Below are 19,656 nucleotides of genomic sequence, written 5' to 3' on the forward strand. Positions count from 1 at the left end.
AACTTTAATTACCCACCGTGGGTTGATCAGATGGTTCTGCCATTTTGGTCTTGGTTGGGTATGAAACTAAATGCTTCTCTGTATACTTTTTCCCCCGACTAGGACATATCTCCTCTGCTCTCCATGGAGGCCATGGCATTTGTCACTGAAGAGAGAAAACTTACTCAAGAAACCACTTATCCAAACACGTATATTTTTGACTTGTTTGGAGGTGTTGATGTAAGTAGTTGCTTATTCCTGGTACTATTACTGTTACTACTTCGTGGTTGAGAATTTTGAACTCAGAATTTTTAGCACACACTTTTCTTATCTCAGTGGCATTCACCCGTGGGAAAGCAGCATATTCTAGAAGAATTAATGTATTTGAACTCAGATAGCAGTGGTCTTTCCCATTGTCTCCACCTCAGAGCAGCTGTGATGATTTGTTACTTGTGTGTCCTTCAAGACACGTTCTGTGTGGGTGCATGTGTTCGCGTGTGTTTGAGTTAAACCCTCACCCCACCACCTTAGGTTTTCCTTCTCCCCACAGAGTGGCACAACCGTTTCATGGTTGCATGGCTCTGTGGCGTGCTTTTTCCATGACTGCATCGTTAGTTTGGAGATGGTGTCATTTCAGTACATGTAAATTGACCTCATTATTTTAAATAGCTTTGTAGTCTTACTTGGTGTGATTATACGTTGCTTTATCTATCCAGGCCTCAGTTGATGGGCATTTTTTTCTTACACATTTGAATTATAAACAATGCTGCGGTCAGAGCTTCATTACATTTGTGTACAAACAGGATGAAAGCTTATGTGTCTTTTATTGTATATGAGCTTGCCATTTTTATATGCCTAAGAGATTTTATTAACTTAGATCTGCAACAACAAAGTATGTGTCTGTTTACCTTCACCATCACCAACTTAGTATGTATATGTGTATGTGCTTGGGGACTTTATTATTGAAATATAGCTTACATACTGAAAAGTACACTAGTAATTACTTCAAAATATACCTTTGTTAATACCACTCAAAAATTTTTCAAAAAGCATTACTAGTGCCCCAAATCCCCTTTCACTGAACACTGTGCTTTTAGAATGTTTATTTCTCATGTACTGACCAGATAGGTGATGTAGTGGGGCAGTGAAAAGGAGGCCCTAGGTAACATAGGTTGACACAATAGCTGCAGCAAGAGCTCAAACGTATGAACAACTGTGAGGATGGCACATAGCCAAGTGGTGTTGCGTTGTGCTGGACATGGGGCCACTACGAATTGGAACCAACTCCATGGTACCTAACAGATAGGAAAAAGACGGTATTTTTTGTACTTTAAAAATAAACTTACGGGGAACTGATTACAAGGATCTACAGGTGACCTCTTCCCTGGGGGACGGACAACAGAAAAGTGAGTGAAGGGAGACGTCGGACAGGGCAAGATATGACGAAACAATAATTTATAAATTATCAAGGGTTCCTGAGGGGCAGGGGGACTGGGGAGGAAGGGGAAAAAAATGAAGACCTGATGCTGGGGGCTTAAGTGGAGAGCAAATGTTTTGTGAATGATGAGGGCAATGAATGTACAAATGTGCTTTACACAATTGATGTATGTATGGATTGTGATGAGTTGTATGAGCCCCTAATAAAATGATTTAAAATATATATATATACTTCCATCTGAGAGTGAATATTGTATGTATTTATAAGTAATTTACTTTTCTACCAATTTTCTGTTACTGTCTTGCTTTTTGTTTCTTTTATTTTTTCTGTTTGGTTATTGGGCCTGTTTATGCTGGCTTGTAAACACTCTTAATTTTCTGAGGTCTTTTGTCATTTCCCCCCTCGTTTGTCAGTTGTACTTTGAGTTTGTTTATATTGTTTTTAAATTTAGAAATGTTTATTTCTTAGGTTGTCAGATTGATCAAGTCTTGCTTTTGTGGATTTTAGGTTTTTTATTGCTTTCAACTTTTGTTTCATACTTTCCCCTCTACTGAATTACTTCATTTTGATATTTTAATGTTTTTATTTTATGTCTTTGAAGTTTGCTTCTGGCTGTGCTGCTTTCAGCTTTCACCAATTTGTTAGTTCTTCTGACAGTCCATAATAAAGTCAATATTTTCCACCAATACCATAATTCAAAGGCATCAGTTCTTCTTTGGTCTTCCTTATTCATGCATGTGAGGTTTTTGAAAATACCATGATTTGGGTCAAGTGTCCTTCTTCCTCAAAGTAACTTGCTTGCTTTTGAACACTTTGAAAAGAGGTCTTTTGCAGCAGATTGACCCATTGCAATGTCATTTGATTGCTTGATTATTTCCATGAGTGTTGACTGTGGCAAAAGTAAAATGAAATCCTTGACCATTTTGATCTTTCTGATTATCCTGATGTTGACTATTGGTCCAATTGTGCGATTTTTTTCCTTAATAGTTTTATTGGCATGTGATTCACACACATATCATACAATTTTTAAAAGTGTAATCCATACTGAAGACGGTAGTCTCTGATCTTCATTAGTAAGTGCTTCAGACCCTCTTTGCTTTCACAGCTATCTGTTAATGAGTTTTCCTTCAGTTCTGACGCTCCGTTCTTCTTGTAGCCTGGCTTCTCAGATTATGACCGAATAAGTATGGTGAAAGGATACAACCCACATGCACGTCTTTCCTGATTTTAAACTCAAGCCATTTAGCGTCCCCTTGTTCTATTTGAATGATATATTAGGAATCAGCTGTTCTGCTCGCTAATACCTGTCAACATTTTCAGAAAGGTATTGTCAACTACCTTTCTACAAACTCTTTTTACTGTGTTTTAAGTTTCCCCAACCTAGCCTCTCAATCTAGTAATCCAGTCAAGAAAGGAAGGGAATTACAGTTTTGATATGTATTGTTCTGGTGAAACCTTGCTGTTTTTCTAGTGGACACAGATTTCTCTAATTACTCAAGTGCCACTGACTGGCAGTCTCTGGAATTGGTTGAAATTTGCTTCCAGCTTTACTGCTTTTTTTTTTTTTTTTTGGCCCCTTTTGCTGCCTGGTCCCATGACCCCACACTTTTTCTTAGTGAAGATAATCCAAAACCCACTGCCTTCAAGTTGATTTTGACTCATACCCTGTACAGGGTAGAACTGCTCCATAAAGTTCCAATACTGGAAAGGTTTTACAGGAGCAGGCAGTCTCCTTGTTCTCCAGTGGAGGGGCTATTGGGTCTGAACCTCTGTGCTTAAAATGGGGCTTCTTATTAGAGACATGACCTTCAAATACCCTTCTAATTCTCCATGACTTCTCAGAAATCACCAACATAGATTTTAAGATGGTACTTGCTAGTGTTTAGGAATCCAGGAATTAAATTTTCTGAATCTGGAGATAGGGTTTTTTCTTCCATCCCCACCCTCTACCCCCAAGTTAGGCTGCTTCTTTCATCATCTGGTTTAGTTTTTCCATGCTTGCCAAAACACTTCACTGCTTTGACCCATTGCCTTCCATTTCACCTGCCTGGAGAAAACTGCAGCCATGGTCTGCCTGATGTGCCTTCATCTCACTTACCCATGTGATGCTCAGCCTTTTTGGTAAGAATCATTGGGGGTGAGGTGATTGGTGCCCCTAAAAATTCATTGTCTCCAGCTTCAATTATTGTGGGGACCAGCCTCCACAGTTGTATGGGTCTAGGTGGCCGGGGGTGGGGTGGGAGGGGGGTGCTTGTACAATTGAAGGGTAAATATAAGGAAACCTTAGACAAGACATGCAAGTGCTCACCTTTCCCATGGTGGCCTAACCTTGGTCATCTCTGAGCTGGATTGACTTTATGTGTCCCTGAGCCCTTCTCCATGGGAACAATCTATGATCCTTATCAGAAGGGAATAGGCCATACTTAGAATTGGATGATTTGATTGCTTTTGATGGCAGATAACCTACAGGTAGATAGCCTTCAAGCAGGTAACCTTCCAGAGTATAGTAAGCAATGCAAGCAGCACCTTAAAAGTGACATTACTATGGTGGGGACATCGTGGGGAATAACTTTTACTTAGAAGAATATGGTGGGATCGATGTCCAACCCACAAATGCGAAGGCCTCCCTCCACCAGAATCTGCCTCCCAGACTCTTAATTATGAGCATAGGAATGTGCCTGCATACAGTCTTCCCAGTTCTCAGTTTCCCACAAATTAGACCTGACTTATCCAGCACTGTCCTGTTCCCCCTAGTCATGTTTTTTTCTTTTTCAGTAATCCTCTAACGCATCAGTATCCCGATTGATTTCGTGATAAAACCCAAACTTCTGAGAATGGTTTACAGGTCTCCCCACCTTCTCCTCCCGTGACTTTCCTACAACCCTCTGCTCCAGTCAAGCCGAGCAAATTTCTCCTTAGATCCCTGGTTTGAACACTGCCTTTCTATTCCCTCCCCTGCTGTGCACCTACTTATTACTCATTTCTCAGATTAGATCTCACTTCTGCCAGGAAGCCATACAGCCACTTTTCTCATCTCTGAGCTGAGTGGATGTTCCACCGTTTTATTCTCATAAAACTCATTAAAAAAAAGATTGATTCCCATTATGGCACTGATCACACAGGATTGTCATTTGATGTTTCTTTGTCTAGCCTAACTTTGGAAGCTGTTTGAGAGCAGAAGTCATATATTATTAGCCCCTAGCATGATGCTTGCTTAGTGAATGTTTGAGTAGTAATATGCTGAGTAATTTGTAAGTGAGAGACACTACCTCCTTCATTAAATAATTTCATCGCTGCCATGGTGGTGCTCCTGAGTAAGTGTTGGACTACTAACCGCAAGGTTGTTGGTTTAAACCCAAACCCATCTGATCCCATAAAGATTTATAGCTTCAGAACTCTACATAGTATCACTTAGAGTCTGAATTGACTCATCAGATATGGCTTGTTTTTTGTTTTTTTTTGGGGGGGGGTGTTGGGGAATAATTTTATCATCACAATTTGTCATTTAATAATTTTTATAATATCTGGGGGTGGGGAAGGAGGGGGGGAAAAGCGCTGATACCAGGGGCTCAAGTAGAAAGAAAATGTTTTGAGAATGATGATGGCAACAAATATACAGATGTGCTTGACACAATGGATGGATGGATGGATTGTGATAGGAGTTGTATGAGCCACCAATAAAATGATTAAAAATACTAATTTTTATAATAGCTTTATGAGGTAATACATCATTCTAGCAAGTGTCTGTTAACTTCTGTACTAGTTATCAGATTGTTCTCAGTTATCAACAAGACATACTGTTATTTCTCCCATACTCAAGAGAAACTCCTATTTCATCTCCTTTCTCAGCTGTTATATTTCACAGCAAAATTCTTTGGGAGAGTTTTATCTATTTGTGGTCTCTGGTTCTCCCATTCTTTCTAGAATGCCTTTTGGTCTAGCTTTCATCCTCACTGGTGAGCTCAGTGTTGCTAAACCAGTGGTGGGTTTCCAGTTCTCACCTTACTTAGCAGTAGCATTCGACGCAGTTGGTGCCCTCCTCCTTTTCAAAACACTGCATTCTTTGGGTTGTAGAACATAGTACACTCTTAAATTTCTTCTTACCCCACTGAACACTCTTCAGCTTTTTGCTGGATCTTTTCCCCCCCTGACCTTTTTAACATTTGAGTCTTGGAGGGTTCGGTCCTTGAATCCCTTGCTCCTTTGATGGCATTTGCACTAATGTCTTTCTAATACTATCTTCATGCTCTTAGCTCCTGTGTTCATAGCTCTAGAGCAGACACTTCTTTTGTTTGAATTCCAGACTTATATCCAACAGTCTACTTGATATCTCCATTTGATATCCTTCCAACTTAACATGCTCATCTCCTCTAACTGCAGCTCACCTGCCTACAGGCTTTTTTATCTTAGTAAATGACATTGGCATCCTTCCATTTATTTAGACCAGCGGTTCTCAACCTGTGGGTCATGACCCCTTTCACAGGGAACGCCAAAGACTATCGGAAAACACATAAATATTTCACAATATATAATTACATATTGCTTTGTGATGAATAACTATGCTTTATGTTTAATTATGTTCAATTTGTAACATGAAAATACATCCTGCATATCAGATATTTACATTACGATTCACAACAGTAGCAAAATTACAGTTTATGAAGTAGCAATGAAAATAATTTTATGGTTAGGGGTCACCACAACATGAGGGACTGTATTAAAGGGTTGAGGAAGGTTGAGACCACTGGCTTAAACCAAAAACCTTGAGTTGAACCTTTGTTCCTCTTTTACTCTTGTGTGTTACAGCTCATTACCAGAAGTCTTGCTATCTCTCCCTACAGAATAGACCAATGGATCTAGAATCTAACCATTTTCTTAGAGCCTCGAGGACCTAGGAGTTTAAGATCTCTCATGCTGTATTGAAAGAACAGACTCAGGTGAATTGACTAGCCCATACCCACATAGCTGTCCATCCTTCTTCCCTTTGGCTGCTTTACTTAATATTTACCCCATTTGTAGAGCTGTATGTGTAAATTAAGGAGCGCTAGTAACATGGGTCAGGCATATGGCTGCTAACGACAAGGTCAGCAGTTCAAACTCACTGGTTGCTCTGTAGGAGAAAGATGTGTATCTGCTTCTGTAAAAATTTAGTCTCAGAAACCCTATGGAGCAGTTACACCCTGTCCTATAGGGTTGCTGTGAGTTGGAATTGTTTTTATGTGTAAATTACATCAAGAAAAGAAAGCTATTAAAAGTGTATCTTCCAAACAGGGCAGTTGCTTTGGAATAAGAGCCCTTCAAATATCACAGAGTTGATGATTTGGGTGTTAGGGAGTATTCTAAATTTGGTGGTTAGTGCATCTTGTGAGGGTAGTTGAATGTTGACCCCCGTTCCAGCATCCAAGGGCAATCTGGTTTCTGTGGTAGCAGTAAGATGCTTTTCTTTCAGTGTTCCTTTTCATAGTCATTTTCCTGCCACTTAAAATTAGGCCTAATAATTGTGTGATGTATAGTCACCTAATCATGACAAAGGTGCCAGTGCAATCCAGTAGAGAAAAGGTGGTTTTATAGTAAGTGCTGTCAGATCAACTTGAGAGTCATGTAGCAGAAAAGTAACCTAAATCCCTAGTTACTCTATGCCATTCACACAAATCAATTCCAGATGTAATATAGAATTAAAGATGAAAAGTAAAAAACTTCAAAAAGCTAGTATCTTCATGATCTTGGGATAGGGAAAGATTTATTAGATAAGACACAAGCATACTACTTAAAAATGAGTACACTGATATATATTTTTTCACTGTAAAAGACTGATATTTATTTTAAAATGTCATTAAGAGACTGGTGGTATGGAAAATAGCTAGTGGTTCTTCAAAAAGTTAAACATCGGATTATCTAATGGCCCAACAATTTTTGATATATACCCAGAAGAATTGAAAGCAGGTCATTGCATTATTTACAGTTGCTAAAAAGTGGAAACAGCCCAGGCATCCATCAGCAGATATAAAATGTTGTATACACATAGAGTAGAATTTTCTTCCATGAAGAGAAATGAAATTCTGGTATAGAGCGTGACATGAGCGAACCTTGAAAATGCAGTGCTAAATGAAAGACACAAAAGGACAGATATCCAAGTTTACCTCATCAAATTTTCTAGATCAAGCAAATGCATAGAGGCCATAGTTTATTTGTATTTGCTGAAAGGTTGATGAAGGAGGAAATGGAGGGTTACTGTATAGAGATTACTGAGTTTATGGAAAAAATCTGGAATGGATGGTAAGGATAATTGTACAGTATGGTGAATGTTACTAAATTATATACCTAAAAGTGGCAGAAGTGGCAAATGCCCTGTTAGATATATTTTACCACAATGAAATGAAATAAAATACCTTTAAGACAAGTCAGAAAGATAGAGAAGCTATTTGTAACACAAATTACTTTCAATGGGCTCGTCAAGGGAAATAACTCCTTCAAATCAGAGAGGTAAAAAGAAAACTAATAGAAAAATGATCCGAAGATTTAAGCAGTTCATAAAAGAATAGTCTCACCAACCATTAAACATAAGCAGAAGAGTTCATCTTCACTAATCCTCAGATAAATACAAATAAAACCCCACTAGAATGGCTACAATGATAAAAACTGTTGACCCCAAGGGTTGGCAAGAGCATGGAACAATAGAATCTCTGATACACTGCTGATGGGAATATAGATTTGCACAGCCTGTCTGGAAATTTGTTTGGCAATATATACTAAGGAAGAACAAATCCATACCTTTATGTTACAGCAGTTCTACCCTTATGCGGCAGTTACATAATCTGTCAACTTGAGTGAAAGGGTGGAGTTTAGCCTTTCAATCAGGCCATAGCTAGTGAGGCCTTGTGTAGGCATGGCCTTCTTCTGAGGATTCAGGGAACTCCAGTCTTCTACCCTGGAGGCGGGACACATACTCTCTCTCAGACATTCCTGTTGACAAGCCACATGGAGCTATGCTGATGGAGCTAGAGTTCGGAAGCTGGAGGAGTCACATGGAGACCTACGCCTGCATTGAGATGCTTCCACCGCCACTGGATCCACAAGACTTTCCACCCACTGGCCTGTGATCTTCCTGCATTCAACATCATTGCATGTGCTGCATGAGTCTGAAGAGGAATTTATTGACTGGTATCGAACATATGGACTAATAATTGGACTTATGGACATGGTCTGAACTGGGCTGGGATCTTAATATTATAATTACTCTATATAAAGCTCTTATATACATGAGTATCTATGAATTTGTTTCTCTAGTCAACCCAGACTAACATACTACTTTTATATTTAATGGAAATATATGCATACATATTCCTCCAAAAGACATATAGGACTATTCATAGCACACTGAGTAACCTCAGGCTGAAAACAAGCCAGATGTCCCTCAATAGGAGAATGGAGATGGATAATTTGTGGTTTGCCCGTGTAAGGTGCACCTCATAGCAGTGAGAAAGAATGAGCTGTTGCTACATGTGTAGCCTGGATGAATCTTGGTCTTAATGCTGAGCAGACGAGTCCAGACACAGAAAACACTTAATTCCATTGAAGTACATTGAGATAGAAGTTAGACTCGAATTAGTTACCTCGAGTTAGACAAAAATTAGCTTACCTTTTGGGGGCGGGTGGAGGTAGATATTAATTGGGAGGACGTATGGGAGAGGCTCTATAACATGTTGTCATCTGGTCCCAACCTTTAAGATGAAAAGTGTCAAATACCTGTGGGGGCCAAGTGATAAAGTTTATTGTGCCAACCTAGATGAAGGGCGGAGAGATAAATGGCTCAGTGAGCCTCGCCTTCCTAGTTCTCGGGTCTCTTGTGTTCACTTCCTGCCACACATCCCTGAGAAGAAGCCACATGGACCTACCCCGATGCAGCCCTAGGCCCTGGAGCAGCTTTGTGGAGACCCCTGCCAGCGCTGAGATGCTTACACGTTCACTGATTCGGCTTTCCTCCTGCAGTCGGCATCATAGTGTGTGTTTTGTGAGATGGAGGAGGACTGTGGATTGGTGTCGGACATATGGGTTAATGTTAGACTTGTGGGCTTGGGCAGCACTGGGTTGCGATGTTTTCTGGATGTGCACTTACCCTTTATATAAAACTCTCTCTTATACATGAATTTCTGTGGATCTGTTTCTCTAAAGTACCCAGACTAACACCAAGTAAGTAATTCAATCTGATGAAAAAGGTCTAGACCAAGGTCATCATATAAATTAAATGACTTGAAATGGGAGAGTGCTTGCCTGGCTTTATTGGGGAAATGGCTCATCCAGTCCCATTGACTGTTGCCCTGGATGGAGGTGGGAACTCTGTAGATTCTTTAATACAGAGAGGTTTAGTGGAGCATTATTGGTAATGCCTGCAAGTATTCACCAAAAGGAAGATAATGATTATCTCCAACCACTTGGCTCCACTTTAGCCACCATTAATATAATGTTAAGGTTTATAATGGCACAATAAAATTCTTAGTGAAAAGATCCACTATAAAGTTGCATACACTCTATGCTCATACTTTAATTTTTCTTAGTGGACCACCTTAGAGCTCTATTTTATGAAGCAAAATAGGCCCGAGTTTAGGGAAACCTTGGATGTTGCCCCAAGTCAGGAGACTTCTTTCTTTTCTCTCCTTCATGTTGATGCAGTCAACGTCCAATACAGATGGGCCAAAAACCGACCCTGACTCTTTTCTAGATGACAGTCCATGGTGCGGCCAGCAGTAACTGAGGATGTTGGTACTGTAAGCTGCTGCTCCAGGCTGAAGGACTCACCTTCCACAGTCTCTCTTAGTTCAGGGCATTGGATTGTAATGTCATCTTCCTTCAAGGAGCAATCTCTACAGAAATGCTGCTGATCTAACTTTACTGTGGTAAAATTCACATACAATGAAATTAATCTTTATAGCCATAATACTGTATAGTGGTTTTTAGTATATTAATGAAGCTGTGCATCAATGACCACTAGTTCATTATGGTCAAGAGAACGTTCTTTGTAAGATCTCAGTTCTTTTCACTTTATCTTGGGTTGTTTTATTACCTAACCATGGTCTACCCTAAGGCATGATCCTTGTCAGGTGAGTAAGTGTATAATCCATTGCTATTGGGTGAAATGTCCTATAGGTGTTTTTCAAGTCAAGATAGTTTGTAGTTGTGTTTAAGTCTTCTGTTGCTACGTGTCTTATTAAAATGGAGTATTGATGTATCTATTTGTTAACTTTTTATTTCTCTCTTTAGTTCTGTCAGTTTTTGCTTATCTATTTTGCTGTTCTAGTTTTAGATCCATATATGTATATATTATTGTTTCTGCTGAATATGATAATGTACTTTTTGTCTCAACATAAGTTTTTATTACTGCATGCTTATATTAAACAGTTTAAGCAAAATTGTTATATTAAAAATATGTACTTACAGCAGTTAGTGCTGACAGTAGTGGAGATCTAAGACACTTTCTGTAAATTTACACACATTCATCTTTAAGGAAAAGTGAAATCATAGTAGTGATAATATTATACACCTTAAAAAATGAACCACATTGAATCCCAGTAATTGCCTAGTCTACTACTCTTATTTGGTAAGATGAGGAAATTGAGGCCCAGAGAAGGGCAATGATGAGCCTTAAATGGGTACATAAATGGGGAATAGGTGACTGAGCTGGGGTTAGAACCAGGTTCCGGATTCTTAGTACAGTACTTCTAAGTGAAGTCCACCAGCCACAGTGTCCTGAACAAGAGGACAACTGAAGGTTGTGACAGACATTTGGACTCGGAGTCATGGCAAAGATTGTTTTTATAAGTTGTGTTTTGGATTTATTTTGAAGATTTCTTTCTCTCTTATTTTTTAACAGCTCCTTGTAGAAATTCTTATGAGGCCCACAGTCTCTATTCGGGGACAGAAACTGAAGAGTGAGTATACCTGTCCTCTTCCTTCTTGTCTTGGCTTCCCAACCTGCTGGTGTGGCAGTGGTTCCCATGTGTTGCTCTTCTTCCCTTCGTCACTCACATCCCAACTTGAGTGAGTGCCCCACGCTCAGCTGCGGCTGTCTTCTTTAGGCCTGGACTAAGCAGCTCTCTCCAGTCAGCCTACTCTGGGTGGAAACGCAGATCTGATGCTTTAAAAATGTGGAAACTGCTAAGAGTGGCATCTCTGTACTTTTCACAGTTCTTGCCTTGCAATATAACTTTTATGTCTTCTTCAAAAGTCTTATTTTTTTGGTACATGGTTAATTGAAAGAGTAAGAAATTCCCTGCAAAGATTGATAATTTAAAAACAAAACAGTGCACCTACCAGTTTTTTGGTTGGAATCCCTGGGTAGTACAATGGTTAAGCCCTTGACTACTAGTCAAAAGGTTAGTCGTTCAAACCCACCCAGAGGCCCCGTTGAAGACAGACCTGGCAGTCTGCTTCCAACAAGTCACAGCCTTGAAAATGCTGTGGAGTGAGTCAGCTCCCAGCAGCTGGGACAGGCGAGGTGGCAGCTGATAACAGTGTTTGTTACAAAGACAGATACTGTGTTTTGTTTTTAAGTCCAGACATCACCAGTGCATGTAAAGTAAACATGTTCTGGTATTAACGTTATTTCTTAAGATTGATGATAAGTATTGGATATTATTTTATTATTATATATTAGCTTAGATATTACGTACATTCTTTTTAAGTATTAAATGTCTAGTTTTAAAAAAAAATAAATGTACTTTGTGTTGGCATTAAAAGCCGGGTATCATTTCATTTGTGTGTGTGTGTGTGTTCCTAACTCCAGTAGGACATATTAGACACTTATGACCTCACTTATTGTAGTTAAGAGTATTCATTTATCTTAAGCTTCTGCAGCCTTTCTCTTCTGCCTAAATTGGCTCGTCATGTTCGTAGTGAGTATCGTCTTACGATTACTTATTGGTGCACTTCTTCATTCTCTCTTCCTCTCACTAGACTTATGAGCTTCATTGGGGCCAAGAATGTCTTCTTTTATACACCTTCATCCTTGTAGACACTGTCTGATAGAGAGTAGGTGCTGAATAAATATTTGGTGAATGAATAAATTCTAATTCCTTTTGAATTTAGGGGGTCTGTAGATACTGAGATCCACTGTTCTGGTGTTCTGCCCTGCTTTGAAGTCTATAAATCAATAAGCCCAAAACCCCATATGATAACGATGAGGTACAGAGCGCCTGCAATTTCTCAGACTAGCTTGGCAAGGCTGCCTATTGAGCTCTCAGAGAGACATAGTATATTTTAGAGTTTTTGATAACAGCGCAAGAGTAGATGAGCACAATAAAAAATAAATAAACAAGAGAAATGTATGGCAAAGTATTTGCTCCACAATTTGTACTAGGTTTTATCATCATCTGATTTTGGGGTCATAAAAACTAATCTTCCTTTTTTTGTGCTTCTCCTGTGCCTGCTCAAGAGATAGCTAGTTCCTTTTTGGAATTAGTAAGCCAGGCATAAACAGCCAGTTGCCTAACTCAAGTAACAGAACAGAACTTTCACGGAAACTATTTAAGTATTCAACCTTCTATTGTTGGTTTTAGTCGTTCTGCTTTTGAACATGTATCTTGAGGAGCCAATTCAACAGAAGCATACTAAGGATACTTATCAGTATTAAATAATTTTATTTTTGGAATAGTTAAAAACACAACGTATATAATGATATGCAAATAAATTTGATTCATTAAAACAGTAAAAATGAGAGAGAAAAAGCTCAGAAGCCACAAAAGAAAAACAGCTTATGTAATGATGAAGCCACACAGTTGGAGATTAGGACGACTCTGGGACATGGTAGGAAAGTGGTGATTATTTCCAGCTAAAACGCAGCGTACAAATTGCTGTGTAGTTCTGATGGGCACTTTTAAAATTCCATTTGATATGCAAGGTGTGAAAGGAGTTCCACCAAAAGGAAATAATCATTTTGGAGGGAATTGTTAGTAACAGTTCTTATGTTCCAAAAAATGTAATTATTGCTATACCATCTTTGTAATGAGAAAAATAACCAATTATTCCCCTTTCACTTTCAGTAAGTGATGAAATGTCCAAGGACTGCTTGAGCATCCTGTATAACACCTGTGTCTGTGTAAGTACCCCGGCTGTTGGAGCTCCGCTTGTCTCTCCGTCACAACTGCAATGCTTGAGTAGGGAAGATTCCAGTGGGGGGTGGCAGACATGAGCACTGTCTTCTGATACTTGGTGAATTGGACTTATTTTTTGTGTTCCTGAGAACCAAGACTAAGGCATAGGCTCATAATTTGTAAGAGCCACAGTTGCCTTGGCAGGCACTGAACTCTTTAGCTCTGGAGGTGTCCGAGTAGGGTATGAGCACTTGTCAAAGAAATGCAAGCATTGGAAGGGTGTCTATGAATGACCTTTATGATGCCTTCCCACTCCACATTCTGAGATCCAGCCTGTTCCTTCATTTTCCTTGTTTACCAGATAACACTCAGATGCCCCGCCCATGTACTGAACAGGAGTCTCTTTCTACCATGTTAACCATTGAGTGAGTGGTGCTTTAAAATGTCATTAGGCAGAAAGAGAAGAGCCTACTGCTTAGTGTTAAAACTTGATGTTGGGTTTTAGGTTTGGGCTTCATGGCTATTCACTTTCCTTATTAAAAATTTTAGTAATACTAACATTATAAGGTTATTGTGATATACTGTCACAATACTATCACTATATACTATCTCATATATCTCAAGTATATGAGATAGTAAATAAACATGAAGGCATTTAAAAAGCATCAATCCTTGATCAAGCCCTACCAGACATCCTACACCCTCCTTGCCATCTATTTTCGATCACTTGTTCCCTTGTCCCTGGGTTTGTTAACACCTACTTCCTTTCCCCCACCTCCCCTCTCCCATGTCCCCCCTGGAACTGTCATACAGGTTTTTTCTCCTCCGGCCTGTTTATCCCGCCTATCTTACCTAGAGAGACATGTAGAGATAATAATATGCACAAACAAAAGACCGAGCAAAACAAAGCAACAATAGAAAATAAAACAATAGCTCCAACAACAACACCGAAAGGAATTACTGAAACCCAAAGGAAGGCTGAACATGGTAGTGGACAAGAGGAAAGTAAAAGGAAATAGAGGAAAGAACTAGGAGGCAGAGGGCATTTATAGAGGTCTAAATACAGTAAGGTGACCGCATTTTAACATTGGCAAAACACCATTGATAAAACTCATATCCTGGCGAAATAGCCACATGGCAGCCGAAAACCATATACTCAAGCTTGTCGTGCATTCTTTCCAAAAATCGGGAATTTTTAAAACGCCGCGGGACGGGGTAAAAATTGTTAAAAACCGGGACTGTTAAATTGTTAAAAATCCCGCTTTTGGCGGGACTTCTGGTCACCTTAACATACAGGCATACACATGTGTAAATATATTTATATATGATGATAGAGAAACAGATCTATGTACATATATTTATAGGTTTAGTATTAAGGTAGCAGATGGACATTGGGCCTCTACTCAAGTACTCCCTTAACACAAGAACACTTTGTTGTAATAATGCGGCATTCTGAGATGCTCACCTTCCCGACATGATTGATCGCTGAAGACAAATGGGTGTATAAGCAAATGTGGTGAAGAAAGCTGATGGTGCCCAGCTATCAAAAGATACAGCGTCTGGGGTCTTAAAGGCTCGAAGATAAACAAGGGGGCCGAGAAGCAACAAAGCCCACATGGAAGAAGCACACCAGCCTATCATGAGGTGTCAATGGAATCAGGTATCAGGCATTAAAGACCCAGAACAAAAAATCATAATGTGAATGGGGTAGTGGCGGTATGGAGTGGAGACCCAAAGCTCACCTGTAGGCAATTGGACATCCCTTTATTAGAATAGTCATGGGGAGAAGACGGGCCAGTCAGGGTGCAGTATAGCACCGATGACACATACAGCTTTCCTCTGGTTCTTTAATGCTTCCCCCACCCCCACAATCATGACCCTAATTCTACCTTACAAATCTGGCTAGACCAGAGCATGTACACGAGACCAGAGCATGTACATGGCTACAGATAAGAACAGGGAATACAGGATAGATAAACTCCTTGGGACCAATATTGAGAAGAGGGTAAGGGGAAGATGTGGGGAGAAAGGGGGAACCGATCAAAATGACCTATCTCTAACCCCCTCCCAGGGGGGTGGACAACAGACAAGGGGGTAAAGGGAAACATTGGATAGTACAATACATGAAAAAATAATTTATAAATTATCAAGGGTTCATGGGGTGAGAGAAGGGAAAAATGAGCTGATACCAAGGGGTCAAGTAGAAAGAAAATGCTTTGAAAGTGATGATGGCAACATATGTACAAATGTGCTTGACATGATGTATGTATGTATGGATTGTAATAACAGTCATACGAGCCCCCAATAAAATTATTTATTTAAAAAAAGCATCAATCCGGGGCACGGGGGGAGGAGGGAGTGGGGGAAGAGGAGCTGATATCAAGGGTTCAAGTAGAAAGAAATTGCTTTGGAAATGTTGATGGCAACATATCTACAAGTGTGCTTAATACCATTATAAGAGCCCCCCAATAAAATGATTTTTTTTTAAATCCATTGTTAGGTTTTTAAGATGTGGTCTGTCTAAAAGCTCATAATGTAGTTAACCATATAAATAATGGATCAGAATTCAAAGCAAAATGACAAGGGTATTGTACAGGTAGAATTCATGTCCCATAGTGTCACCGTGAGTCAGAATTAACTCAATGGCAGGGGCTTTGTTTTTTGGTTTTTGTTTTGGGGTGTAGGCTGGTTAAGATCAAAACAAAAGTGTCAACTAAGTCCAAATGGAAGAAGCACATCAGCCTGTGTGATCCAAGGATTGTAAATAATAAAAACCAAATCTGAATGAGGAGGAAATTATCAGAGCCTAAATTGTAGACATCTAGTTTGGAGAAGGCTATAGATGACAATTGAAGCCCAAGATCCATTTGCAGGTTTTCCATATAGATTAATCTCCTCTGACCATAGCCTAAGGATGTGACTAGCCTACTTTTAGACAGCATTATAAAGTCAATTGTGGCAAATGTAGGTTAAATTTAACACCTTACCATTTGATCTCCCTTTTGACCCATTTTAAAGTTTCTGTTTTTAGTATTTTTCTGCTTTCTTTTTGATTGAGGTTTTTTCCTGTTTCATTTAGTCCTTGTTGGGTTTTTGTTGTTCGCTTCCTGCTTGTATTTTATATGATTTTCTGTATGTGAAATCCACGATAGGTAAATCTATAGAGACAGTAACTGGATTTATAATTACTTAGGGGAACAGCAGGGGAGATTTGGGGGGAAATGGGGAGTTAACAGCAATGAGTATGCGAGAAAAATGTTTTGAAATTGATTGTGGTGATGATTAAATTGTATAATATTCTAATTATATGCCAATAAAACTTTATTAAATGCCCAGAAAGTAACTTGTAACCAGTGAAGGCTTTTGGTGCTGTCGGGGAGGTGTTGGGCTGTTAACCCCAAGGTTGGTGGTGGTCGTGCTGTGGGAGAAAGATAAGACTTTCTGCGCCCACAGGGTTTACAGCCTTGGAAACCCGCAGGGGCAGCTCTGTTCTGTCGTGTCGGGTGACGAGGAGTCGCAGTTAACTCCATGACAGTGAGTTTGACCAGTGTTCATTGCATCACTTTTCATAACATCCAAAAGGTGGAAATACCCCAAATAGCCTTCAGCAATGACTGGGCAGACAATGTGGTACAGACTTACAGTGCAGTGTATTACTCAGCCAGCAGGAGAAATGAAGTCTTGATACCTGCTTCAGGGCAGTTGGAACTTGAGGACATTATGAAGTAAGTCGATCACAAAAGGACAAGTTGTTTGGCCTGACTTTTATAAAAAGACAAGTGAAGCCAAATGTACAGAGCCCAAGTTTATTACTGCTTGTCAGAGGTGGGAGGATGGGTAAGAAAAGAGTGTTAATGGTGTTGGGGAGAAAGTTAAATTGGCAAAAGTTAATAAATAAAAACAGTAGTTGCTGAGACTGACTGCATACAACCAAACACTTAATGGGCTTCGGTTCCTTTAGGGACATGGGCTAGCCCACTAATTGGCCTACAGATATGTTTTGTGCATCTGTTCTGGTTCATTGTAGAGTGCCTGGGGCCTTAAAAGCACAACAGTTGGTGTTTCAGTCCAGGTTGACTAGAGAAAAAAATTCATAGACATGCATATAAGAAAGAGCTTTATATACAAGAGCAGTTGAATGTTGAGAAAAGAGACTGGTCCAGATCAAGTTCATAAGTCCGATACCAATCTATAATGCCCTCTTCTGACTCAAGAAACACATGCAGTAACAAATGCAGGAAGATCACAGGCCAGTGGGCAGGAAGTCTTGTGGATCCAGTGGCGGCCTAAGCGTCTCAACACTGGCAGGGGTCTCCTCATGGCTTTTCTAGCACCCAGGGCTGCATCAGGGTAGGTCCATGTGGCTTCTCAAAGATGTCTAGCATGGAATTGGCTTTGTCAGTAGAGAGTCTCCAAGGGAGTGAGCAGAGAAGCTATGTCTCCCGCCTCCAAGGAAGAAATACCGGAGTTCCCAGAATACTCAGGAGAAAGGCATGCCCACACAGAGGCTTCATTGGCTATATTCTGATTGACAGGCGAGACTCCACCCCTACACTCTTAATACTCAAATTGACACCAGATTATGTAACTACCACAGTTTGTCTCTATTCATCTGGAGTAACAGAAAGCAAGATAGAAATAGGAAAATGTGGGACATGTGGCTAGTTGCCTTCATGAACAATTGCTTCCTTTGTTGTGAATCCAGAATGCCAGGTTACCATTGCTAAACATTTTGGTCAGAATCCATTGAAGGATCCTGATGAAAGGAGGGAATGTAGAGCAGAATTTCAAGTTCTATTGGGCTCCAAACTTTCTGGAGCCATGGGGATACTTGACCTTTGAAACTGTTGCCCTGAGACAATCTTTACAACTTAAACCAAAAATATCCCCTGAAGTCTTAAAACTAAAGTCTTTTTTTTTTTTAAGCTAGTACAAAAGATCCATGAGTCAGAATTCACTTGTTGGAAGAAGATTTTGTTGTGTATTTTGGTTTAGTATTTTACTGTTTTTTGGGTTGCTGGGTTCTTTTGTTTGTTTTTAATAAGAACGAGCTTTATATACAAGAACAGTTGAATATTGAGAAAACATCCCAGCCCAGTCTAGGTCAAGTTTATAAGTCTGATATTAGCCCATATGTTTGATACCAATCTTTAAAGTCCTCTTCAGACTAACAAAACACAGGCAATGAGGCCGAATGCAGGAAGAGCACAGGTCAGTGGGTGGATAATCTTGTGGATCCAGTGGCGGTATAAGCATCTCAGCATTGACGTGAGGCTCCACGTGGCTTCTCCAGGTCCAGGCCTCTCGCTGCCATTAGCATAGTCTCATGTGTCTTGTTAGTAGAGAGTCTCTCAGGGAGTGAGCCAGAGAGAGAGATTGTGCCCCGCCTCTAAGGAGGAATCCAGGAGTTCCCAGAATTCTCAGGGGAAGGCCATGTCACATAGAGGCCTTGTTGCTTATGACCTGATTGACAGACGAGACTCCACCCCTTAACTATGAATCCTCAAAGTGACACCAGATTAGGTAACCATCACAAGCTGCCTCTGTGAGGCTGTTACTCTTTATGAGAGTAGAAAGCCCCATCTTTCTCCCGAGGAGCAGTTGGTGGTTTCAAGCAGCTCACCTTGACCTTAGCAGCTAAGGCATAACCACTGCCACCAGGGCTCTGTCATCAGTAAGTGCTTAAGCCCTTGTCTTCCAACCAGCAAGGCTGGATCATCTGTATACCACAGGTTGTTAATGAGCTGTACTCCAATCTTGATCCCACATTCTTCTCCATAAATAGTCCAGCTTCTCAGATTATTTGCGTAGCATACAGATTGAATCAGCATGGTAAAAGGATACAGCCCCAGTGCACAGCTTTCTTAATTTTTTTATCATTTTATTGGGGCTCATACAACTCTTGTCACAATACATACATAGGTCATTTGTGTAAAGCACACTTATACATTCGTTGCCCTCATCATTCTCCAAACACTCATTTTCTGCTTGGGTTCCTAGAATCAACTCATTTTTCTTTTTTTCCCCTCCCCCACACCCCCTCCCTCATGAACCCCTGATAATCTATAAATTATTATTTTATCATAGCCTACACTGCCCAACATCTCCCTTTACCCACCTTTCTGTTGTCCATCCCCCAGGGAGGAGGTTATA

The 19,656-nt window shown here is 40.0% G+C and overlaps 1 protein-coding gene across 2 annotated transcripts in view; it reads left to right on the top strand.

Moving 5' to 3' along the window:
• Positions 1-19,656, top strand: part of LOC101657159 (transient receptor potential cation channel subfamily C member 4 associated protein) — an 85,020-nt gene that overhangs the window by 21,464 nt on the left and 43,900 nt on the right. For both annotated transcript variants that reach the window (XM_004697941.2, XM_004697940.3), the window contains exons 3-5: positions 103-219; positions 11,286-11,343; positions 13,453-13,508. In XM_004697941.2, the coding sequence (XP_004697998.1) occupies positions 103-219; positions 11,286-11,343; positions 13,453-13,508 (231 nt within the window). The remainder of the gene's footprint in view (positions 1-102; positions 220-11,285; positions 11,344-13,452; positions 13,509-19,656) is intronic.

Source organism: Echinops telfairi, unplaced genomic scaffold (assembly GCF_000313985.2).
Source record: "Echinops telfairi isolate 266 unplaced genomic scaffold, ASM31398v2 ScPeMD7_5592;HRSCAF=6446, whole genome shotgun sequence".
Classification (NCBI taxonomy): Eukaryota; Metazoa; Chordata; class Mammalia; order Afrosoricida; family Tenrecidae; genus Echinops; species Echinops telfairi.